The sequence below is a fragment of the Drosophila obscura genome, unplaced genomic scaffold (assembly GCF_018151105.1).
Source record: "Drosophila obscura isolate BZ-5 IFL unplaced genomic scaffold, ASM1815110v1 contig_4, whole genome shotgun sequence".
NCBI lineage: Eukaryota > Metazoa > Arthropoda > Insecta > Diptera > Drosophilidae > Drosophila > Drosophila obscura.
In genome coordinates this window covers 2,131,284-2,157,933 of record NW_024542828.1, presented here as the reverse complement: position 1 = coordinate 2,157,933, position 26,650 = coordinate 2,131,284, and the positions used below count along the sequence as shown (strand labels likewise).

General features: G+C 41.2%; 1 protein-coding gene across 10 annotated transcripts; it reads left to right on the top strand.

Moving 5' to 3' along the window:
- On the top strand, window positions 1-25,277 carry LOC111068333 (probable phospholipid-transporting ATPase IM). 10 transcript variants are annotated; one of them, XM_022357738.2, is made up of 20 exons: window positions 1-442; window positions 9,967-10,277; window positions 16,181-16,239; window positions 16,300-16,512; window positions 16,574-17,110; window positions 17,165-17,386; window positions 17,450-17,698; window positions 18,006-18,458; window positions 19,894-20,184; window positions 20,251-20,424; window positions 20,481-20,757; window positions 20,822-20,974; window positions 21,035-21,173; window positions 22,004-22,150; window positions 22,216-22,367; window positions 22,432-22,655; window positions 22,723-23,052; window positions 23,110-23,358; window positions 23,426-23,542; window positions 23,603-25,277. In XM_022357738.2, the coding sequence occupies exons 2-20, from the start codon at window positions 10,244-10,246 to the stop codon at window positions 23,933-23,935; spliced, it is 4,353 nt and encodes a 1,450-aa protein (XP_022213430.2). In that variant the 5' UTR covers window positions 1-442; window positions 9,967-10,243; the 3' UTR covers window positions 23,936-25,277. The 10 variants fall into 10 exon arrangements, with proteins under 10 accessions (XP_022213430.2, XP_022213429.2, XP_022213427.2 ...); XM_022357737.2 differs by having other exon boundaries at window positions 21,035-21,215; XM_022357735.2 differs by having other exon boundaries at window positions 18,006-18,770.
- Window positions 25,278-26,650: the final 1,373 nt, after the last annotated feature.

The window sequence follows — 26,650 nt, the reverse complement described above, 5'->3', positions numbered from 1 at the left end:
TTCAGTTGAGACGACGCGGTCGTGTGCGGTCCGTGTAAAAGCAATATAATAGCTCTCGGGCCATCGAGTGGTTCCCAAGATTCCGAGTTCTATTTAGTTTTTATTTTGGTTTCTAATTTTTGGTTCGGCTTCGATAAAACATGTGTGTTCAAACGTATATTTTCGTGAATTTTCGAGTTCAAAATAATGCAAAGTTCAGTCAAGTGCAACAAAAGTAAACTTAAGCAAAGTATTAATAGAAGAAAAAAGCTATAATAATAATACAAATAAGAGCAACAACCAGTGCCCGAGCACATGCAACAGCTGCAGCGGAGAGACAACAACAGCAGAGACGAAATCGTAAAGCTTTTCCATACAAGCCGGCTTCGAAGTCGACTTCGACAGCAGCATTAACGGCTCAAGCTCGGCTTCTCTTTGGCTTCTATTTATGCGCCTTGGTCGGGTGAGTCTTTGTTCTCTTTTCTTATCGTGCAACCAATACTTGTAAGCAGCTGCCGCAACATGCACAATTTCCTCCCCTCCGGCAAACCTTGCACAAGTTACTTTTTCTCAGAAAATGTCGAGCAGATCGGAGCTAATCTGTTGCAACCTCAGTTTCGCTTTTCTTCGCCCACTCATACCCATAAAAATATGGTTTGTGTATTCCTATAAGCACTTATACATAACGGCATTTGCCGTTACTCGTTTACGTGGGTGTGGAGGGGTTTTTTGTGCCCAGTCATAGTTGTCGTTATAGTCGTTCGTTTATCTGTGGATCTTTGGTCATTGACTTTACCTTTGCGACTGACATTGGCCTGGATTAAAGCCTTTTGGGGTTGTTAAGAAATCGAGATACTTGTATGCTCGTATATAATAAGGAATTGTCGTAGTCGTGAGCTTTATAACAGCAATAAGCATAATTCTTGAGTGGTAAATTGGTGTTTATTTGCCATAAAAATAGGTCTAAGTCACTCCTTCCTCAATAGTTATCATTCCTCTGAACACCAAGAAACAAAGACATTCCCTTCTGATAGAAACTAAACTCTAAAGTATTACTTTTATTAATTTACGTTAATATTATCTATAGATTTTAATATATTCCTCAAGAAGTTGCTACTGTAATTGCCCATGACAATTTGATGAATAGCCAAAGGCAGACATCTATCTTCCTCTCTGCAAAAGAATATCCGACTGCACAGGGGAAAAGAAGTTGCCCCACAGCCAAATAGTTTTCGTCTTAAGTTTTCAAAGAATGTTCATAAGAAAAAGATGACGAAAAAGTGACGACGTCACCGCTTTCAGATACTCTTAAGTGCAGAAGTACCAATTTGGGGGTCGAATTCCCCTCTTGTTTGTTGTTTACTTTGATTTGACTTTAGGGGACCCAGACGGAGAGTTTTCTGTGTGGATAATACAGAGGAATGATATATGAAGCCGGTCGGTTGGTCAAGTAGATGGAGTGCCAGCTGGGAATGCCCTAAAATTGTGGCGCAGGGCGACACGTGTCCACAGTCTATTTTACTTGATGATCATTCCCAAAAATGATGTCATTCTCTTCACCCTGTCTCCAAAAATGTTGCTTTAAAGAAATCGCTGAAAGAAGAACACTGAAACAAAATTAGTTTTTAGCATTTCCTACTCTTCCTGCTCCGTTTCTTTCGTTTTTGTTTTTTGAATGCTTTTGCGGTTTTTTAAAATTGTTTTTATAAGTTTTTTTTTGTTGGCCTTTTGTTTGCCGGCAGTTAACCCGCGACATTTAATAATAATTACTAAACGCAAAACTTTAGTAATTATTCTGAGCGGAACAGAGCAATTCTTGGTGACTCCAAGGAATTTGTTTGTGTTTGTCAAAGTGGAGATAAACGGTGGAACACGACTGAGATAAAAGAAAGATTCCCATTTTATAGAACTCCTCAGAAACTTCAAGAAAAATTCTAGTATGAGTTTCTTAAGATTTCTCGCATTTAAAATACATGAGAAACTGTGACGAACGGTGGTAAAAATGGGATCATTTATTATAGTTTTGAACCTTCACGTGAGTCAGGTCGCCTCTTCGAACCTTAAAGTGGAACAAAGTCGAGAAAAAAATATACCATTCCATGACAACTTTGAGGTCGCTCTTCCTAGAGTTCTTCAAACATTTCACTCTCTCCACGAAGATTTCTTCTTAAATTTCGCCAAACATTCCAATCTTCTGATGACTGCCTACCCCCTTGACATCTTTCGGGAGCTCTTCCCCGTTCGTTATACTTTCCTGACTCATTCAAAACTTTAGAAATCGGTTCTCTGTGAGACAAAGATAAGGCATTGAGAGATACAAATTTGTTCTCCCCACATATCGTATGAGATAAGTGGAGGAAACAACAGAACCAAACACGAAAAAAACAAAAACAAAACTTCCCAAGGCAAACAAATTACAAAACGCGATACTTTTTTTGTACAGGTAACAACAAAATGAAACAAGGAAACCGTCAACGAATTAAAGATACTCTCTCCGAGGAAAGCTAAATTGGCCTAGTTTTGGAATAGAATTTAAGGATGATATCGTTATAAAAAACTCGATAGTGAACCATTATTCTTAAGTCTACAGAGTGATTTGTAACTTTAAATTGCTTTCTTTTGACAAGAATAATTTATTTCTTTTACTAAGCGAGTTAGTTATTCTTTCTTTAATTTATATAATGATTCAATCATAGTTCGACTGAAAGCTCACATACCTTAGAGAGGGTAGGGCAACAAGCCACGTAACTAACTTTAATGAACGTGTATTCAAGCAAATTACAAAACCAAAGGCCAAAAGTGACCAACTAAAACTGGAAAATAAACAAAATTTACTGTTGATTTTTACTTTGGTTCTCGGTTGCTTATATATATAAGGGAAAGAAATTTGGGGAGGAAAACACACAAAAGACGGATAGATGGATAGATAGAGAGAAATATGAGAGTAGAGTGGATTAGAGGTAAGCATTAGTTTATAGAATGTAGCACCATAGATAGATAGATAGATACAATACAAAAAGTAAAAATAATAAGTGAATCTGGATAAAGATATGGTAGAGACAGAAAATAAATATACAATAAAATTGATATAAACAGAAAGAAAGATACAAGAGGGAGAATGATAATAAAGAGAGGACAGTGGATAAATTGATGGATAAACGGACAGTTATAAATAAATAAAAAAAGATCCATACATACACCAAAATAAAAGATACACAGATAAAACACTTCAATCACTGATGAAGATGACCTTGAAATCAGATTTTCTTTAGTTCCGCCACACTTTCTTCAAACAGACAATCAATCAACGCGCAAGAAACTTGTCTCAAGTGCTTCCCTTTTCCATCCCCTTGTGACCTTGTGGATACCTCTCCCATTTTCAGCCCGTTATCGATACGATATCCAGCGTTTTGGAGACACTTGTGTCAGCTCTGATTGACACACTTGGCACAACAGCTCAATTTTTTCGAAAAGTCCCAGCGAAGGCGTCCCATCTGAAGGAGAGTCGAGCCATGGCCTGGACTATCTCTCTGTCGCGGGGTACAGCCACGGTGCCAGCACTTAATTGTGCACCAAACCACCCAGATGTTGGGGCTTGGGGGAGGGAATTCCGTGCGCCTCAGGTGGGTTGGAGACCCGAATGCGAACAATGGACAATCGGTCAGTTGGCTCTAAGTGCAAACCACACGCCAACCATCGACCATAACCACGACTACGACTATGACTATGACTACGACCACGACCACAAACGACGGTCACTGTCAAAGGCAATAGACGGACACGCAAAGGACGAGGACGAGGACGAAATGCCAGAGTCCGGGGAGGGAGTTGTTAGGGCAATCTCGTGGCCAGAGGCACAAAAAATCGAACCGGTGGGAAATGAAAGTTGAATGTTAGTGGGCCTCAAAGACCCAGATATCTGACCAACTGGCCAACTGAACACTCATCGAAAGAGAGGGAAGCTCTTTTAGTTCAGGGATTTTTCCCGCTCATCAAATCAATTTGCAAATAGGAAAAATTCAAAAAAGAAAAATTGCATTGCTGGCGTTTGCATAAGCTCTTGGAAGCCTCCCCAGCCCCAACCCCACTTTGCTTTCACGCTATTAAATTAAAGTCGATATCCAGACAAATAAATGTATGGGGAAAGCTCGGACATTGATTTACCCTTAACTCCAAATGCATTTTGGTGGTGTACGATAGGGGTGCCCGTGCCCTCCCGAAAGGCCAAACAGTGATAGACAAACAGACGAAAAAGAAATAGAATATAGGGAAAGTAAGAGTTAGAGAGGGAATAGAGTGAAAGTGGGAGGAGGAGAAGGGAAAGGGACTAGAGTGATAGTGGGCGCACTAGAAGAGGAGCTAAGGCAGAATTTTGGGGAAGTCCACATGGACATGGCGACCCATTATTGGGGCTGCAAATCATAAATGGGACAAGGACTCGTCTTGGCCATAATTTCGATTTGGTTGAGGTTGGTTTTTGGGTCCAAACTGTGCATCGTCGCTAATGGATTGTCAGGCGTCAAGGCCAGAAATTGTATGAAATTTGATAGGATGGACAACAAAACAACAGAAGATTATTTAATGAAATTGATTTAAAAATTAAAATGAAATTGAAAATGTTAAATGTCCAGCGACATTTGATGGATGTGAAATGATGGGACAGGGAATGCATTGAATAAGAGAAAATTTCAATGAAAAATTTGCAGAAACAAAGAAGCGACACGACACACCCTAAAGATTCAGGATTATAATTAATAATTAATTAATTAAATATTATTAATAAATATTAATTATAATTAACGACAGAATCAATATGGAACATCTCGAACTAAATCTTGTTCCATATACTCCCATGATTCACTTAACAGTGAATCATTTTAATTAGTCATCATCAGCAGATGAAAAGCAGATGAAAAGTCAATGGCGTTACTTAGGTACTTTTAAACTGAACACAATCTGGGCTGCCTTCCGCTTGGGGGAATGTAATTCGATAAGTGGAAAGATCTATCTACCCTTTAATCTATGGGGTATATTGATGGAATCTTGAGATCTGGGTGTTTAATTAATTTTTGAATAAATGTTTGTGTCTTAGAGGAATGGATTAAATGGAAAGCCTCTTGGGCAGACACTAATAGTTCGAGGTATGTCCCAATATATGTCCCAAAGTGAAAATTTAAATGTAATTTTCAGTGAGAGTTCACCATTGAGCTCTAGTATGATTTAAACCAATCCTCTAAACACATTGTAGCCATCTTCCTAAGCCAAATTACCATAAAAAGTTAACTGTAAGCAATACTTATTTTCCATATAACCCCACACATATGATTCCTAAAATATGTTAAACCTTCCCACTTAGCCCTTAAGATTACCTATTCTATCCAATAACAATTTATTTTTAGCCTCGACTATCGTATATCTTTTTTATATGTACATTTCTCTTACCCACAACTTTGCCCCATTCTACAAATCCCGCAGCTCTAGCCCGCATTTCTTTTGGCATTTCCAGCGGCAATTTGCCTTTAAGCGTAATAGCCTCCGCCGTTTCTCCATTCCTCCGTCTACATGCTCCCCTTGGGTACATAATTTTGCTATCTGCTGATGTGAATCGCTTCAATAGGAGCGACTTGCTGTAGAATAAGCGTCGGGGAAGGTGTAGAGTGAGCGTCGGGAAAGGTGTTCCCATCACGCAATCCCTAGTGCACGCACAGTAGTGGCACCCCACAGCTGTGTGCCCCAAATTCCCAATTCGATTCCCAGAATGATCTATTGAATGTTTTGGGAATCGGGGGACAGCACAGATGTTCTCGCACGGAATGTCTCACTGCGATGTGAGGTTCAACAAGTCTGGTGCTCAGGAACTGACAATTTTCTCACACCTGACTCTGACTCTCTGGGCCATCCACCATCCACGTTTAGCCACGTGTCACCCTCGTCTATGTGTTTTTCAATATCGCATCAATATTTGATGGGACAAAAGCATATGGTCCCACGATGCCGGGGATTAGTGCCCAAGCACGTTAATTATCCGCGCTGAGGCCATTCTCAAGACTGCCGCCCAGAATATGGAGCTTCCAGGACTCTCAGCAAGCTACTAACTAAATATTGATGAGCAGATAATTGGCTTAAGTTACGGCATTCATGGGGGCTTAGGCCGCAGGAAAGGAAATACCATGAAGGGGTAACAGGGTGATAAATCTTTGGGTTATCTAAAGATAATCTTAAAAATATAAGATTCAATGAAAAGCGACACCAAAGCGTGAATTCAGAGTGGCACGCACACCGACCGATGAGCGCTGCTGCATGTCACGCGAATCGGCTGCATACGTTCAGGAAAAAATCGCTTTATTTCTGTCGCTGATTGTAGTTCTACGTAAGGCACTGAAGGCACCCGTTAAATAATAATCCTAATAGATTCCCTACATTCGATAATTTGCTGCAAAACTGAAACGCTGGAACGCCTGAAACTGTTTGCCAGGACGGATATTTCCATATGGTTAAAATATCCACGCAACTCAATTATTCCAAGCATTTAATGAGACCCGACCCCACCAAACGCCACCCCATTGTTTTTGAACATTGCAGAAAGTGTTTTGATGGGATGGATTGGGTGGATGGAGGGACCTGCACTTGACCTTCGTTGCACATTTTCCATTCAGAAATGTTTGTGCCTCGTGGCTTGGGTCTTGGCATTCAAAGTGAACCAAATGCAGCCTAAATAATTTATGCGAATTTTATGGACGGAAGCAAACATTGCCATACGCTAAACAGGTTGCTCCACTGAGCACAAAAAGGGGTAGTAGAGGTAGAGCACCATCAATGGGGAATTCCTCTTCAGCTCTATTCAATACCACCTACAGACACTACATACAGATGGTGCTCTAATTGCTGGAAATCAATTGAAATTGATGCTTCAACATTCAATTGCATTGATTGCCTTTCATTTGCAGTTTGCTCGAGTTACCCGACAAGTATCTCCCAGCACACACAATGGGCTGGCTCTATAAATATACGTATACGAGTCATCCGTTTCACTCTTAATGCATTTATCTGATGGATTTGCTTTTAATAGTTTCTTTGATAGCAGATCTTTGGATACGGCTATCTGACAGTTGTTGAAATATTCAATGGTTCGCTGCAAATGAATGACAGCCATGAACATTTAAGAATCATTTTTCATCATTAGGAGGCGCCTGCTTAATATGATACTCAAGTTTATGTGGCAATAAAAATGTAGTTGCAGCTGCTTGTTGTTGATGTTTAAGCTCATTCCAAATATGGCTTGAATGGGTAATTATTATTGAAACGTGATGGAAACTATAGGACTTTAAATTTTTTAGTGGGTGTATGTTGAATGCTTTGATTTTACAAGTTAATTTTGGTGCCCGACTGATTTTTAAATCTCATCTTATTATATGGTTTTTGAGGATAGCAGATAGAAAATCCATAAAAATCATTTAAGAATGATCTTATATCTGACTGAACTCTTAAGTTCTCATCCATCATCTTGGACCATAGTGTGGGCAAAACATCTAAAGCAGCTCTGGTCTGCAGTTCTTCCTTGGGCATAAAAATTAGGAGATTTCAGGGTATTCCTTTCCTTCCTTTCCTTCCTACCATTCCATCTTCTTTCTTTAAAAACTAGTTCAAGGCTCATTAGGTCTAAAAATTTCCATCGTGTGACTACAAATCCATAAATAGATACTAAATAATACCATATTGGCCATATAACGAATGGAAAACATCAAAAATAATCGGATGTATGTACTGTACGGATGAGTGTAATTATGCATAATTCATGTACCGTTCATCCATAATGACTTCTCCCTGCGAGTGCGCTAATAGTGGGCTAACAATTTTTGGACTACACATTAGAGCTATTTTCGTTTCTGTATTTTATTCGGGGAGTTTTTTTTTGGGAATTTTCGGGGATGGTCTTTGAGTAGTCATTATGATTACCATTCCAAGGAGGTTAGTGGCAGCTGTTGATTATAATCGCATAATGTTCGATGCTAGGAGAAGTACAAAAAATAAGGGAAACGATTAGCGAAAACCGAAATTAAACCGTGAAAATGTTTGTGGACTAATGAAGCCAGACGAATAGTTGGGGGAAAACCAACATTGGATGAAGTTTTTCTGTGCTTCGTTTTTTGGGGTAATGCATTGGCTAATATTTATTTTACTTTACTTCTGACAACTTCCTGAACAAAAGTCATGACGTTACACAGTGCCACAGTTGACCCACAATTAAATTGCAAATACTTGGAGTGTAATGTTCGTTTACTTGGCATTTATACTGGGATTTGCCAGTTAGTCATTATTCATACACTCACAGAGCACAGCAGACAAACGATGGCAATACTCGTAAAGGGTATTTGAAAAGCAAACGATCGACAAGAGTGTCGGATCGGGTGACCTACGGGCGGGGACTGGCGATCCAACGGACAAATCGTTCGTTTGTTTATTATTCATGAATGGACTTTTATTATTCGCAATTAGCATACGGTTACCCTATAATATTTTGGGGCATGTGGGTTGTAGTGTGGTAAATATTAACATTCTGAACATTTATCTAAAGCTTAAAATAAATAATCCGTACACGGGCAATCGGACACGGACAAATCGTTCGTTTGTTTATTTATTATTCGCAAGTAGCCTATAATATTTTGTGGCATGTGGGTTGTAGTGTGGTAAATATTAACATTCTGAACATTTATCTAAAGCTTAAAATAAATAATCCGTCCACTTTTCTCGTACATATGTAGTTTCCATATTTTTGAATCATTCATTATATCTACATACATACGTACACATAAAACCCCATTTCTTAAGGCATTCAATATTCGAGCCGATCCCCCAATCGTGTCTTGCCATCCGCCGGGTACACTTGCACTCGCTTTGTTTTGCCTTCTCCCTTTTGTGTGCTTGCCTTCTGCTTTGTTTATGACGATACCAAAGCTTTACTCTGTCGCTCTTTTGTCTCTCTTCCGTTCTTCTCCCTCAATCGCTATCTTTCTTCTCTCTCGCTCTCGCTCTTCTCCCCCACCCATCTCGCTCTCTTTTTGAATGACTCACATTACCCGCTAAACGTTTCGTTTTGTTCCATTTCATTTCAATCCGTTCCGTTCCGTTTGTTTGATTTTTTTAGGGCTTTCATTAATTTACGATCATTACTTTGTTCGTTTTGAATGGTGTTTCTGTTTATGCAATTATGAAATATTTCAGGAAATGATGTAAACGGTTTCCATCCAATCTGCGCCAATGGCTTAAACCCCGATATCATGTGTGACAATACGAATATGCAGTGGATTGCTTAATGTTCTAGAAATCCATGAAGGACACTTCAGCTTGAATGAATTTTCCTTAGGCATAGGTTTCGGGAAAGTAAATTATGAAATACGATGGAAAATTATGTAACAACCTGCGCAAATGGCTTACGAAAATATGGTTAATAGAGACAGTGACTGGAAATCCCCCAGGGACACTTTCACTTGGGGAGAGAGTGGATATATTCAATAACTACTATTAGGTTATGCCGACAGCTGCTAATGGACACATCACCCTGACTCCTGACTCCTGCCACCCCGCAGCACCCCCATAAAATCAGCTCAACCGTGCGACAATTAGCATGTGAGCGCATCAAATTTTTAATAGCGCTGTCAAGACCAAGCCCAAGCCCAAGTTCATATGGCTTAAAAGAAAGAACAAAAAAATAAAGGAAAAGTTGGCTCCAGCTGGGTGCTAGACAAGCCTTTCCCATGTATGTCCTGTCAGGTCCTATCCTCTCCGGTTGTGTCCCATCCCGTCCTGTCGTTAGCTCGACCTTCTCCAGCTGTCCAGCTGACAGCATTTAAAAAAAGCTTTGTGAATGCATTAAACATTCATCAGAGAAATATAGAATAATTTAATAGAAAGTTTTTACCCACTGATGACGAATCATTTGAATGCTTACTGAATGGTTCCACTCTCCTCCTGTGACTCTTCCTTTAGCCTACGGCGGCTCGACAAGGCCAACACATGGAGGTTTACGTCCGTTCAGCGCCAGCCACGACGACGATAACCGACGAACCAATAGCCAACGGACAGCCGCAGTTGGAGCTGCAACCAACGCAAGCGGATACGCAGCCAGAGACCCATACACAGATACAGACGCATACGCAGACGGAGTCCAGAAGCTTCAGATGCCACCAGGAGATTGAAAGCAGCTGGCGATACCACAGCACAGATCTTTGTTAAGGACGGATCCGAAGTTTTGCATCCACTCATAATGGGCACAAAAACTCAACCGCAACAGGCCAAAGGTGAGTAAGATATTATGGCAGTTCCAGTTGATTAAGATGAGATGAAGTGTGTAATAATCGGCAAGAAACATCCTCAAGTGCAGAGCGAATAAACAAAATATAATTAAACACAAGTGATACCATTCAAATATAATCTAAGTTTTTAAGTACAGACGTTTTAAATGAAAAATGAAATAATCATGAAACATTGAAGATTTTAAGGACGGAAAATATGTGAACAATATTTTTCTTTCAACGAGTAATCAAGTGATTAAAAATGTACATAAATATGTACACTAATGAAGAATATTTCTTTTACTGTGAGAGTAAGCCTAGTCGATAGATGGTTTACTGCAAATATAATAGTTGAGCAATAATCTACATCTTAGTTTATATTCATTCGAATTTGTGCTCGTCCTCTTTCATTCATCTCGAATAATGAATCCCCTGCTAAGCTAACAAATACGAGTATTCAAAGCAGACTCAGAGTCTCAAATCAATTTCCACTAAATTGAATTCCGCAGAGGAGACGCACACAGCTTCAAATTGATTCACCTTAAGCCTTTGGCAATCTCTGATTAGGAAATTACCACCTCCCCATCCACCCCGTTCGCTCCCTGAACGCCACTCTTCTTCCTTTTGATGGGGGGTGGTAAAAAGTTGAACAGTTGTTACCCATTTCAGGCAGATAGTGACCCAGTTCCTGTACCGATACCAGACCCAACTGCAACAAAAAAAGCAAGAGAGAAGAAAAAACTTTAACAAAAAGCAGCTGGTTGCCCGTTTTGGCCCTGACACGATTCGAACCCAATCTACGGGTGTGTATAAGTGTATAAGAGTGTTTGAATGGGTGTGTGAGTGTGTCTTTGTTTGACGGAGTGGTATGCGTGAGGCCACCTTGAGCTTGGCCCAAACGGTGCTTCGATTTATTACGCGTATTGCCCGCTCAATGAATGAATTGAACGAATGCGAATCTAGCGTGTTTGAGTATATGGTCGTATGTGTGAATGAGTGTGAGTGAGTGTGTGTTCGAGTGTGTATAATTCTTGGCGTAGTGGTGGCCCAAGTCCAGCGAAAATAAACACAACAAAGTGTTTTTGAGTTAATGCAATCATTTTCTATTTGTATACAATACTCTATTCGGTCATGATTTTCACTGTTTCTCTTTGTGTACCATAGACAGTGGGTATTGTAGTCTTCACCAGATGTTACGAGAATGTGGAGAGAATGTGCAGAACTATATATTTAATACTCTATAAAGTATACATACGTATGTTTGTATGTACATATATTCTTCATCAGAAATCATACAGGCTTTATTTAAAGATTTCAGTTTCAGGAAAAAATCCATACCAATCTGATCAGTACATCATAGCGATTGAGTATAGGATAATCTAATTAGACAAAGATAATTTTACTATATCTCTTTAACACTGACAACTAATTAAAAGTGGATCACTGATATACATATGTATGTATGTAGATATCTTCCAGCCTATCGAACTCCTCCTATCGTTTGTTTAATTAAATTGTTAATGAGTTTTTGTTAAGCTTTTTCCTTAATTATCGTTTTATAGGCAATGAACTTTTAGCTACTAAATTTTTGTATGCAAATACTTTTAGTAGGTACACCTGTTGTCATCTTCAAAGGAATTCACAGAATTCAGTTTTTGTCTTAAACCGCAAAATACATTTCCACCCACATCATAAATCTTCCTCTCTGTCTGACTACCCCTCTCTCTTTCTCTCTTCCGCTCTCTTGAATGCTCTATAATTGGTGAAAATTCCTTTCATATTTTTGGCTTTGCTTTGCTTTTGTTCGGTTCACGAAACACACAAATCGAAAATCAAAGTGTTCGAGTACCTCATTGCCTCCCCCACCCACCCGCGGCAATCATTCATTAACCCATATGGACCGACCCACCGCCCCCCTCGGCCAAAGCTGACATTGACATTCACGCTCTCAAATTCAAATGAGCTCTCTCCTAACTGTTTCTCTCTCCCGCTCTCCCGCTCTTTCGCTTTCATTTGTTTGTTTGATTCACGTGCATTTGTTTGACCCACAGGAGAGGCAGACAGAGAGAGGGAGATTAGGATTTGTTTGCTGCTCTTACTCTCTCGCGTCTTTTTTTTTGGGGTTGATTTAAGGAAATTTGCTCAACACTTGCTCATTTTTACGCCTGAGAAATTTCAGATATGACTTGATGGGTCCATGGGGGCTATGAAATGCCCTACAATTGCTAATGGGACGCTCAAAGAACTAAGCTCAGATTGTGGTTTACTTAGCACCTTATTATTATTGTACCAAAATGCGATGATCAATATACTTTTCCAATTAGTTTATGGACACTACTGATCTGCGATCATTGAAACTCAAATTTCACACTATACAATATATCTACATATTTACATACATGTGTAAGTATTTTCATATGTGTGTGTGGATGTGTTTAGGTACAATAACAATAAATCCATTATATATTTTAAGTTGCGCTATTGACCTGCTCGCTCATCGATCGCGAGAAATGGATACAGCCTAAAATAGAAATTCTTTATGGCTGCTTGGTTTACATAGGGTATAGGACGAATACTAAATACATGTACATAAAATTAAGATTAAATTCTGCTGTGGGAACATCACTGATCGATCAGAAGAAACTAGAAAAATATAAATTCATATGTGAGGCTGAAATAAAATAAAACAGTGCTGAAGCCTGCTGAAATGCTTATATTGATCATTGACTTCTTGATTACCTGATTGATTGTTGAACAATAACAAGTTCTCATAGTTTTTATAATTACCCACCAGCTGGGCCGCTTCTTAAACAGTTTCAACTTAAATTTTCGCTGCCGCGTTGCTAGGCTGAACCAAGGTTTACCTTATACAGGGTGAGGAATTGTTTCTTTTCAAGGTGCATATATGTATTTATCCATAGTTCCTCTCATTCGCGGATACAAACTCCACTGTATTTAAATATTCCACCAAACTATTCAGAACAATCACTGTGAAGTAATTTCCTCACCCTGTACACATACACATACCCTATGGCCTGGCTGGCCTAGGTTGCCTTGGCAGCCCCACACGTTTTGTTGTCATCGTCGTGTGGCCGACATTGCCTGCTCGGTTTCTATGGGTGGCGTCGTCGGCTAACGGCACTCAGTTGCTGGCGGTTTTGCCGTTGGACAGTGTGGCCGCACCGCGCTCGTCTTCTGGCAGTTGTTGCCCCGTTTCGCTTTGACTATTTCGTGTTTTTTTGCTTCTCCGCGCTTCTCCGTTTAAACGTAATAAAATTCACGAATAAATCACAATGGAATATAATAATATGTTTTGTAGTACTCGTGACTAGATTAGTGAGGCATAAGAAGCGGAACTCGCTGCTGTGCTGCGAGTGGATTACATGAAAAAGTGCAAACGCAAACAGTGCAAAAAATGTGCTAAAAATGTACGAAACATTTGTGTGGTTGGTCGAGGAGGCAGGGACGGTGCGCTGCCTGCATCGTCACCTTGTTCTTTTGATGATGCATTTGGCACCTGGCACTGAAACATGCCCCCTCTTCTGGCCCCTCAGGTCCGACAACGCCTTGGCATTGCCCTTGCCATCCCAACGGTCTTGTTTTCTGTTGTCTCAGCATAACTATTGAGCATTCCATCGATTCTTCTCTCGGCATTGACTTTGCTTCTGTCTTTGCCACTGCTTTTGCTTGTAGTTAATTTGCTTTTGGTAATTGAGCGTTTTACCCCCGACCCGTCTCACTTAAAACCGTGGATGACGCATGCGAGTGAAACGAGAAAACAACAAGAACAAGGAGAAAACTTTGAAAAGAGAAAACAACAAGAATGCTAAGAAACTATAACGAAATTTGAGAAAGAGGGACAAGGTATATTAAGTAGAAGGTAAAGTCAACCCAACAGAAGCTTGTTTCGTGGCCGGCCTAAGCTCTCTTGGCTCGCCTTACATTCGATGTAATATTCCTTGACCCGAAGAGCAAGGACAGACGGCAGGCAAACCATATTTACATTCACATGCATGACTCATGTTCAAAACAGGACACCGTGGCATGGCAGAGAGAAGAGCGAATAGACAGCAGGACGAGGTCATGCAGGAGAAGAGAACCGTAGCGTGGTGAAGTAAGTAGCCGGCTTTGTTGTTTGCCTGACTTCATCCAACTGGGAGAGAGAGAGAGAGAGCGAGCGCCAATCAGCTGTAAATGCAAAGGCAAACGCAAAAAAACATGGAAAGCAGGAATTTGTGCTCCGAAGTTTGCATACCCTTGCAGAAAAGCTTTGCTTCTTTGAGCTGCGAACATCTTTTCCAAATTATAGTTCTTTCTAATAGAGTATCAAGAGAACCGTTTTATTGCGCAGAGCAGGAATTGAAATCGAGCGAATATCAATTTCGGGCTTATTCCATGCAGCCCAAAACTTTTCGCTTCCTTTATTGTTTTCCAAGCATAGAAAATTTCTTGCGTTGCAATTTCTAGTCTCATCTTCCGTTTTGCCATTTTTTGTGTTCTGCTGCACCACTCACAGAGGCGTTGTGGCCTTGACAAAAGTTTTGACATTGACTCTCCTGCAGTTTTTACACCCATCCACCCCGCACAAAATGACATGCAGAGAGAGAAAGAGACGTTGCCTGCAGCTTCCTTCCCATTTTGTTACTTTGTTGGGTTTCTATTCGGCCTTGGGCCATGGAGCAGAAACACCTGTTGCTGAATATGAGAATTTGTTGAGGGTTTGATTTGTATACAAATGTAGAAATTTTGTTGCTTCATAGCAAGTTAGAACAAATTTAAAAATTCAGAAATCAAAGAAAATTAGTCTAAAGCTCCCAAGATACCCTAGAAAATTATTTAAATTTTTTCGATATTTCGGCTACGTCGATTTCATTCGTATTCAATTTACTTGATTTAATTTTCAAAGTCTCCGGATACATAGTCGTATACCGCCCATGACTGGAAAATCGTGTAAAATCAACGCCAAAATATGTTTATTTGTTTACTCTTCAAACATTCTTAAACGCGGCACAGCTGCCGAGAGTTGGGTGTTTTTCAGAGGCGCAGGCAGTCCATCAAAGAAAATGATGGATGGCGACCGACCCCCCATTAAAGTTTGTTCGGTGCCAATGGGTTTTCAATTGCCTTTTAATCTCAGAGCGACGTTGGTAACGCATTAATTTCCACTCCTTCCACCAAACATACACACACATGTTTATAGATCGTAGAATGAAAGACAATGAAGAACACAGATATCGAGCAAGTTCCATTGATAGCTTGACAGAGAGCTGATCATGATTGGTGGTGGCAAGAGATGCAGCGAGGCAGCCCGACGTATGCGCCAGCGTCCGGATACACTGGAGCTGGCGGTACTAGATGGACAGCAGGTGGAAAAGCAGGAGGATGATCAAACCCCATCCGGAGCAATCGGAGAACCAGCGGCCACAGCATCCACATCATCATCCACAAAGAAAACCTGTTGGTTTCAGTTTGCGAGGAGCTCCCGGAATCGAAGGAAACGCCTACACTGCGAGGAGGATGAAGAGGAAGCGGAAAATGGACGGAGGGCTTGTCTCGCACAACCGGAGGGCATGAATATAGGCAGCTCCACCCAGACCATAGCCACGCCACTGATGGTAGGGGATAGCTTCTACAGTCTGGCCCCAGAGGCTCCAAATCCTGCAGAAGATCCAAAACCAGAGGACCAAGAACAGTACAAGCAAAGGGATCCATCCGAGGTCTCAGAATCGAAATCGGCGCGTAGTCTGAGGCGTCTCTCCCAGATGCGAAGACGTCGCAGTTCCTACTACTTTTCGGGTAAAAGAGAACGAGGAGTACATGACTAGATTATATAGTTTATAGAACTTTTTAGTTTTAAATCAAAAATGTCATGCCAAACCCTATAAAATATTCCCCTTATTCGTCCACAGAGAACGAACGCAGAATCCGAGCCAATGACAAAGAGTTTAATCTTCAGTACAAATATCATGTAAGTTAATAACCTGCAAGTTAACCAAATAAATGCTAAGCCAGTGAATCTTCTTTAAAGAACAACTACATCAAGACCTCCAAGTATTCGGTGTTCACCTTCCTGCCCTTCAACCTGTTGGAGCAGTTCCAGCGTCTGGCCAACTTCTATTTCCTTTGTCTGCTGGTTCTGCAGCTGATTCCCGCGATCTCCTCACTCACGCCCGTCACCACTGCGATACCTCTGATTGGAGTACTCACTCTGACAGCTGTCAAAGATGCCTATGATGATATTGTGCGTATAAAAAGAGCCCAAAAACCTCTCAGAGAACTGATTCTATCTCTCTTGCTTGCAGCAACGGCATCTATCCGACTCGCAGGTGAACAACCGCAAGTCCAAGACCCTGAGGAATGGCAAACTGGTGGATGCCAAGTGGTCGGAGGTTCAGGTGGGTGATGTCATCCGACTGGACAACAATCAGTTTGTGGCCGCCGATATCCTGCTGCTGACCACATCGGAGCCAAATGGTTTGTGCTTCATTGAGACGGCGGAACTGGATGGGGAGACCAATCTGAAGGCCAAGCAGTGTCTGACGGAGACCATCGAGCTGGGGGATCATCATGATGCGCTGTGGAACTTCAATGGCGAGATCCTCTGCGAGAGACCCAACAATCTGCTGAACAAGTTCGATGGCACTTTGATCTGGCGCAATCAGCGATTCGCGCTGGACAATGAGAAGATTCTGCTGAGGGGCTGTGTGCTACGAAACACCCAATGGTGCTATGGCGTTGTGGTCTTTGCCGGAGTGGACACCAAGCTCATGCAGAACTCTGGCAAGACACAGTTTAAGAGTACAGGCGTGGATCGTCTGCTCAACTTTATCATCATTGGGGTAGGTAATTGAACAGCTTGGATTATTGGATTATTGTGATGTTACTCCTTGCAGATTGTTCTCTTTCTGGTGTCGATATGTGCCTTGTTTGCCGTTGGCTGCGCCATCTGGGAGGGTCTGATAGGACAGCATTTCCAGGCGTATCTGCCCTGGGAGCATATCATACCCAAGGACTATATACCCACGGGGGCCACAGTCATTGGATTGCTTGTTTTCTTCTCGTATGCCATAGTCTTAAACACTGTTGTGCCAATCTCTCTCTACGTTTCAGTAGAGGTAAGTGCTGCTCTCTTACCTTTTACTCTAATTAATTAGCAATGCGATCGATCCCCCACTTAGGTAATACGCTTTATACAGTCGTTTCTCATCAATTGGGATGAGGAAATGTATTATGCACGCACCAATACATATGCCAAAGCCCGCACCACCACGCTCAACGAGGAGCTGGGCCAGATACAGTACATATTCTCGGACAAGACGGGCACTCTCACCCAGAACATCATGACATTCAACAAGTGCAGCATCAATGGCCGCACCTATGGCGATGTGATTGACTTGCGAACGGGAGAGCCCATCGAAGTCACTGAGGTGAGTCCAGCCAATCCACCCAAGGGAATGGATGGGGGGTTTTTTGGTGTTGATTAAGCTACTTGAACCTCTAACTTCTTGGTTGAGGGATTTTGTTGTCCTCTGTGTGTACGTTCGTGTCTCTTTTAATTTGGTGTCCGTTTTCTTGCACGGTCCTGGCGACTGGGGGATAAATCAAACTTTTACTTTGATCTCCTTACACCCGGTCCCAGTCCCAGTTCCAGTCCCTTAGTCTTTTGTTAAATTGTGCGAGAAGCAAAGCAATGCAAAAAAGAACAAAAAAACCCACTCACATTACTCGTTATAGCAGCAAACAATTTTCCACAATAGCCCCAGAAATCCCGAAGAGGTTCCCACAGGAACAGCAGCATCAACATCACCATCAACATCAGCAAAGCAGCCACCCCTCATTCTGGTGCACAAAGCAGAGATCCATGCGAAAAAGAGCACTGTGATGGTCACTGCCGAGGGTGAGACACAATTGGCCAGCAGTCCGTCATCTGACAGAGCGGAAATGGAGCCGCCATCGCTGGACTCCCAGAGGAATCCCAGAGGACGCAAACAAGTGCGCTATTCGGCGCCCAGCAGAAGCCAGGAGATGGAGCCTGGGGGGACAATCCCTGGCGGATTGTCACCCACTGGCTATGAAAAGCAAAGGAGCAGCAGCAGGAACAGCGCAGGAGGATTGGGTGTCTGCTTTAAGCGGAGCGGACCGGGGCTTATGCAACGTCAACTGTCCAGCACAAGCAGCAGCGACAAAGTAAAGATCTTGCATGACAACGAACAAACAGAACCACACATGCACCACCACAACCAGAACCACCACAGTCAGCACCACCACCACCAACAACAGCCACAACAGCCACAACACAATGGCCAGTTGGTCAAGCTCAAGTTCAAGAAATCCCCATCAACAGCATCGCTGAGTGTTCCCTTCTGTCCCAAGCACAGCGCCACAGAGGAGCAGACGCTGCAGGCACCGCCAACCGCACAGCACCAAAGCACCACCCACCACAATCACCACAATGCATCATTTGCCACCAATTGGAGTTCGTCTCGTCAGAGAGTGCACGTATGCATGTTGCAATCTACACCCCATTTGTCCTTGTATCCTTGTATCCCGTATGCATATCCGTACATTTGAACGTCTCTATGTGCATTCGATGTCTGCCCTCTCGCTGATTATGCGATTGCATATGCATTAACTGCTCACTGCTTGCAACCATTGCACCAAGTAGCTTTTACATATGTACTGTATGTCCAGCACTGTTTGAAGAGAATGATGTGTATATATGTACGTACATTACTGTGTTTCGTGTGTTTGTGTTACGAGTAGAGCATTGCATGAAGTTTGATTTTATCGCTGAAATTCCACATATTTCCATGCATTGCAGTATTCCCATATTAAATACCCGAATCGCACTTATCGTAGCGTTGTGCAAAATTCAATATTATTTATTTGAAAATAAAAACTTTGTGTGTCTGTTTTAAATTTTTTTAATCTTTAGTTCATTTATTTTTTGGATGTAAAAATGTCCATTATCACAATAGTGAAAATGTATCATAAAATAGAATAATGCTTTTTTAAAGAATTTTTCAAACACAACATTTAATTGAAAAGAAAATTAGTCGAATATCGAAAATTCTCGAATATTTCGAATTAATTTTTGAATTTTAAATAAATCGAAAATCGTTAAATTAAGTATAAGTAATGCTGATTACCAAAACACTTAAATAAAACTAATTTTACATGTGAATATATATCAAGTTGGACCATGAAAATCACAAATTAATATTTAATCGTAGATAAACTTATTCGAATATCGTAAATGCCTGAATATCGTAGTATTTCAGTGTGGACTTAAATAATATTTAACTGAAGAATTCATTGTTATATAGGAAAAAGTATAATTTAGAAGCCCTAGGACTCAACTAATATTTCATATTTAATTATTGTAAATTAAATATGCAGAATTTATCTTATTTGTGTTCCCCTTACGATTACATTCTATGTATTATACGAAACGTTTTTCTTATCTAATATTTTGGGATTAATGTCGTAATTCTAACAGTGCGCCCTTGCTTTATATCGTATACAGCGCAGCTTCGCTTAACATATCAGTAAACAACAGTTTTACCCACGAATCGCAAGATCCCCTAAAGTTTCCATCATCTAATCGTACAACCTTTCGCAGGCCCTGCAGTGCGTCGACTTCTCAGCCAATCCCCATCACGAGAGCGACTTTCGCTGGTACGATCGAACGCTGCTGGATGCAGTACGCTCGGATGAGGAGCATTCCCATGTATTCTTTCGTCTGTTGGCCCTCTGCCACACAGTCATGGCGGAGACTGTAGAGGGGAAGCTGGAGTACCAGGCCCAGAGTCCCGATGAGGCGGCTCTCGTGGCAGCTGCTCGCAATTTTGGTTTTGTATTTCGCTCACGAACACCAAACAGTATTACCATCGAAGTGATGGGTCGAATGGAGGTACGATCTGTCAGAGTAGCAAATTAAATATTGAATATAGCGAATATAGTGTGATCCATCTTGCAGGAATACGAGCTCCTCAACATTCTCGATTTTAACAATGTGCGCAAGCGCATGTCTGTGATCCTTCGACGAGGCGACTCCGTGGTGCTATACTGCAAAGGAGCTGACAATGTGATATACGATCGATTGCACGGCGGCCAAGAGGATCTAAAAGCCCGCACGCAAGACCACCTCAATGTAAGTTCCCCTAAACATCAGCATTTGCCATAAAAAATACAATCATCTTCCTGCAGAAATTTGCTGGCGAGGGTCTACGCACTCTGGTGCTGGCCGAGCGTCGTCTCACCGAACAGTACTACAAGGAATGGCGGACGCGGCAGCAGGAGGCCGCCTTGTCCATGGACTCGCGCGAAGAGAGGCTGAATGAGATATACGAAGAGATCGAGAGCGATATGCAGCTGGTGGGAGTGACGGCCATTGAGGACAAACTGCAGGACGGTGTGCCCAAGGCCATTGCAAATCTACAAAGTGCAGGGATAAAGATATGGGTTCTAACAGGAGACAAGCAGGGTGAGTGGACGAGGGGTGTGGCATCCCTTTTAGAAATTAAATAGCGAGCAACCTTAATCCCCAGAAACGGCCATCAATATTGGGTACTCCTGCCAGCTGCTGTCTGATGAGCTGGCGGATGTCTTCATAGTCGATGGCAATTCCGTGGAAGAGGTGGAGAAGCAATTGAGGCAGTTTAAAGAATCCATCAAGATATACAATCGATTTCGACCAGGAGGTGAGTAAACCCATTCAAAATACAAAGCGAAATGGGAGCATTATATGTATTGCTTTACAGGAACCGAGGCTCTTTACAATAGCGACAGCAACATGGATCCGCTGAGCGTGACCATGACACAGACCTCGGTCTTTATGCATGAATCAAGTACTCCGCCCACGCCGCCGCCACCGCCCGCCATTTCGGTGGTTACCTTTAGGTGGGATGACAAAAATAAGGATAATAAGGGCGGACCGGACAGGTAGAGGGCAATCCAAACACCAAAACACTTTCAAATTATTTATTTCAAACAAAAGAGAATAATTTTTCTAGCTGAAGTGAAAACTTAACATCAATAAGAAGAGCTAGAAATGCCATGTTACTTCTAGAACTTCTTTAGCTAACTCCTTTGAACTTTTCTGTTCTATTTTGTATCTAAAACGAAACTATTATTATTTATAATTTTTCTATATTTTCTTTATTTTAATATTAGGGACATTTTCAATTTTCTCTTTCTGTAACTAAGTTTTAGGATATATTTTATTTCCTAGTTTTGTAAAGTTTCCTTTATTTTCGGAAGATATCATTATTTTATTCAAATGAAAACCTTTTAGTATTACCCACCAAAGGATGTTACCCTCTATTGGTACTTGTTCCGCCCGTCAAGTAAAATATTTATATACATGTTTTATTCAAATCCAATTATCTTTAATATTTGTTAAAGCATCTGTTTGAGTTCTGTCTGTGCGTCTCTCATTCTTCCTTATATAAAACTCGAAAAAACAGAAACCAAAATTCAGAAACACCAAAAACCAAACAGTCAACCCAGTCGTGTTCATTCCTCAACTCCTTTCGTTGTTGTTATCTGTCTCATCTAGAGTTGTTTGCATGTCTAACCTTTTGTACACATAACTCATTATGGTCTACCTCTCTCTCTTTGAACTATACTTGCCTTGTTTTTGTTCTATCATAACATTTCCATTATTTGTGCTTAACGTGCCACCCCTAAACGAACTTGGAACTAACTTCAGTCTCTGTATTTCTGAACAGCGCCGAGTGCAACGATTTGTTTGGGGATGAGAAGAGGAGCTTAGATGGTGGCGCTGCCTCCATAGTGATAGATGAGAACACTGGCTTCGCCTTGGTCGTTAATGGCCACTCACTAGTTCATTGTCTGTCGCCGGAATTGGAGATCAAGTGAGAGTTATCCTTATCCACGTATAATGGAACATGCATCCCTATATAAATCCATTCTATTTCAGATTCCTGGACATTGCCTCACAGTGCAAGGCAGTCATCTGCTGTCGGGTTACTCCACTGCAGAAGGCTCTGGTCGTGGAGCTTATTAAGCGTGCCAAAAATGCCGTCACCCTGGCCATAGGCGATGGTGCCAATGATGTATCGATGATCAAGGGTGAGTTTGTACCCTTAAGAGTCCTCTAGTAACTCCCCTGTAACTCGTTGTTATCCCCCTTTAGCTGCGCATATAGGTGTGGGCATATCGGGTCAGGAGGGCCTGCAGGCGGTTCTATCCAGCGATTATGCCATTGCCCAGTTCCGGTATCTGGAGAGGCTCTTGCTGGTCCATGGTCGCTGGTCCTACTATCGGATGTGCAAGTTTCTTCGCTACTTTTTCTACAAGAACTTTGCATTTACTCTGTGCCATTGCTGGTATTCGCTGTTCTGCGGCTTCAGTGCTCAGGTAACCTCCTGTTCATTTTTCCTACATCTCATATAACTAATTTATGTATTTATATTTTTTGCTTCAGACCGTTTTCGATCCCATGTTCATATCGGTATACAATCTGTTCTACACTTCGCTGCCTGTTTTATCTTTGGGCATCTTCGAGCAGGATGTCTCGGACAAGAACAGCGTGGAATATCCGCGTCTCTATACGCCTGGTCTCAAGAGCGAACTCTTTAATATACGGGAGTTTATATACAGCGTGCTGCATGGGGCCTTCACCTCTCTTGTCCTGTTTCTGATACCCTACGGCGTCTATAAGGATGGTGTCTCTCATAATGGTTATATATTGAGCGATCACATGACCCTGGGAGCCGTCGTGGCCACCATACTCATTGTGGATAATACAGCCCAGGTAGGAGGCATATCTTAACCCTGTCTGAACCGCTTCTCAGTCATCAATTCCACTCAGATCTCGCTGTACACTTCTTATTGGACCGTTGTGAATCACATAACCATTTGGGGCAGCTTGGTCTGGTATTTTGTGCTGGATTATTTCTATAACTACGTCATTGGAGGTCCCTATGTGGGCTCGCTGACACAGGCTATCAAGGATCTTACCTTCTGGATGACCATGTTGATAACGGTAATGGTGCTGGTGGCTCCCGTGTTGGCCTACAAGTACTATCTTCTGGATGTGCATCCAAGTCTGTCGGATAAGGTGAGAATTCTCCTATAAATTTTACCCAGAAGGAGTCCTCTAAAAGTGTGCCCTTCTCTTCTGGTAGATCCGCCAAAAGTCATTGAAGAAGATCCATTCGAGAGCCTCCAGCGATGTTCGACGGACGCCATCCTCACGACGTGGACGGCGCTCTGTGCGTTCAGGCTATGCCTTTGCTCATCAGGTGAGACTCTACTTTCTAAGCCAAACTCTCTTCCCAGATCAACCTATTGTGTGTTTCCAGGAGGGCTTTGGACGTCTCATCACATCGGGCAAGATCATGCACAAGATGCCGCAGGACTTTGCCTTTCCTCTGGGCTTGGGCACCAAGAAGACTCAGGCCCTGCACAACAATCTGACCTCTGCAGATCAGACCAAGGCCAGCAATTCCTCGGGTCACCACATGGGCAACAACAACAATACCAATCAGCGGCACAATCAGAACCAGAATCACTCATCGATGGCGGATATAAGTGCCGAAGGACGCGTCAATGGTGCAGATGCAGGGGGCAGTGGTGGCACCGAGGATCTGAGTCCTCGGGCGCCCTGCCAAGATCTGGATACAATTAATCTGTAAGCTTTAGAAGCTGGTGCTGGATCGTAACAAACACCAAAAAAACACTGTAAAGAATTTAAGTCAACGAAAGGGGTTACAAGAGTTAATAATTAAAGTAGGATATACGAGTAGTATGTAGTAGGTAGATAATAAATAGTCTTTTGTATGTATGTTGTGTGAATGTGAGTCCTAGAATCTAGTATATCGAACAAGAACAAGTATTACAAAGAATGTCTATCGGATTCGGCGAAATTTGTACCCTCTTTTGCCCTTAGTTATAGTTGAAGGTTGATTATGTTTAGTTTAAGGATTATTTATAGTTATGTTCATAGTATTTGTAGCATGGGAAATCATCCATCATCCAAAGAGTAACCATAGTATGCCCCGTAAAGTCCTATCTTAAGTTCCCTCTGTGTGATAGAATCCCTGTTTAAAGTGGTTCGTAAATGATTACAATCCATTGAATCTATGCTGAGCTTATCGGTGTCTCTAGCCAAGTAGTTTCCCTAAAAGCTATCTAATCCCTTGACAATCTGCTGGAACCAACCTCTAAGATATCATTCATCGCGTACCCGGCCCCCACTAAAAGCACAAAAATCTCTTCTGCCCCGTATTTATCTCATTGTTGAATGCATTTAAGCGAGTGAATCTATTGAAACCACAAAACCCTATAGAGTGATTGTGAGTACGTTTGAGCATAGTCTTAGGTTTAGAATAGATTTAGGTATAAATGGAAAATGTTGGGTAACTGAAAGTGTACTTAAATGCTTAATGTCGTGCTGTGTGCTTAGCCAATAGCTTAACTTACCCATAGATTAACGACTTCGGATCGCAAAGTCCAAAGCTATTTACTAGATACTCCTCCCCGACACACGCAAAACTTAAACATAGACAAGTCCACACTTCTGTGTTCCTAATTAGAGTTTTAGTGAGTAGTAGAGCCTGCCTATGCATTACAGAGTCCCTAGGCATAAGTCTTTTTTTAGAGGTTCATCTACATAAGTGGGTTTCCCCCATCATTGTTCGGTTGTTTTTGGGATGGGTTGTGGGCTCGAAGAGGTTACAAGGGTTCACAGTGATTTATACTTAAAGAGTGCTTATAATCTAGAGGTTAAACATGGCTTTTCAGATATAATATATATGTAGATCTAGCTGTACGATCTTGGGTAAATATTTTTGCATGACAAGAGTTCAGGTGAGCTAAACTTAAATATTGCAAATTGTTGGCATGAAACTTAATTTTAATGTGCAAATTGTTGGTATACAAAAATGAGCAACCACAAAAAGAGTAAATATTTTATTTTTATCAAACATTTTTAGACGGAACAAAAATAAGAAAATAATTGTGCTAAGAACATTTTTAAATGATTAAATAAATGCGGAATATTTTAAAAAGAGAGACGAGCACTTTGAGTGCCATAGCAATGCGATTTTAATTACATACTTTTAGGATTCTCATTCATTTCAATACTATATTTACTCTTTCCTTACAGAAACGAAGGCTTATCTCATACTTGCCTGGAGATTATTTTAATTATTATAGCCTTACACTCGTTTATCTCCCTTTTTCATCCTTCTTCTAGATATATTTCCCCCCAAGACTCATCCTTATTAAATGAATTAATCTCTTTTCCGATTCTGTTTAATTTGCGTAACAGATTACACTTAATTTATTAAAAGAAAAGTTAAACTCCTGCCCCGGAAACCGAAACCGACAGCAAAGCCAACTTTCCTTGACTTGTTCACGCCTCATTAGCTGGACATTAAGATTATGCATTTTTTTGTTTGAACTTTTTGGTCAAATTTAACACACGACTTGCTCGGAACTTTGTAATTAAATCTGTTACAATCAAATTGCATGCCCTTTATGGCTTTCACTCTCCCTCTCTCACCCTCTCTCTCTCACTCTCTCTCTGTCTCTGAAAGAAAGACTTGAAAATGTTTCGAGTAAAATTCAAGGCGTTGAAAGTAAGTCAACTTAATGTCGCTTGAATATCCACTTGGGGAAGAGAAACAGAGAGAGAGAAAGAGACAGAGACAGAAATATAGCGATAAAGAGAGATGGAGCACTTGGGAGGGAAAATCTTAAGGAAAAAAATGTGATGCCATTTATTTTAATTTTCAAGAGTCAAAGTGTCGAGACTTAAAGTGAGCAATGAGTGTGGCCAAAATGCGACGCAGTTCAGGCCAAAGAGAAACCGAAAGAGATACATGAATACAGACAGATAAGAGAGAGTGAGAGAGTCCAAAAAGAGTCCTCCTCATGATGGGTCCATTTAATTGATTGACTTATGCCCAATAAAAAATGTTCTCTTGAAAAGGACCATCATAAAATGTTGAATCTTATTTAGGTAGCGAATACTTCGATTAACTTAATCAATGAAAATCGCTTTGAGTGTTCTATAAAAATCTTAACATGCAGATAAATAACTCCCAACTGCCAAAAGGGATCACGGCAATGGTTCCCTCGGGTGCCAGTAGATTGCTCGTACATAAGATGTGGCCATAAAACTAAATTGATGCACTCCCTCACCCGACCAGTCGAAAGGTCAGGCAAAATATAAAACAAAAGGATACCAAATCATAACAATATTTTATTGGTTATTTATTTATATTTATGTATATTATTTTTGGCTTAGACTTTCAGTCTTCAGCAGCTTATGGGCTTACGTTTTGTGGTTCACTTTGATATACAAATAAGGCGATTATTTCACTGGAAACTCCAGTTTTCCATCT

What these genes read in the sequence shown, in the direction of transcription:
- LOC111068333 (XM_022357728.2), top strand. Translation starts at nt 15,545, where the DNA reads ATGATTGGTGGTGGCAAGAGATGCAGCGAGGCAGCCCGACGTATGCGC. An exon ending in AAGTGATGGGTCGAATGGAG is followed by an intron (nt 20,185 to 20,250) that starts GTACGATCTGTC and finishes TCCATCTTGCAG; the next exon opens with GAATACGAGCTCCTCAACAT. An exon ending in ATCCAAGTCTGTCGGATAAG is followed by an intron (nt 23,359 to 23,425) that starts GTGAGAATTCTC and finishes CTCTTCTGGTAG; the next exon opens with ATCCGCCAAAAGTCATTGAA.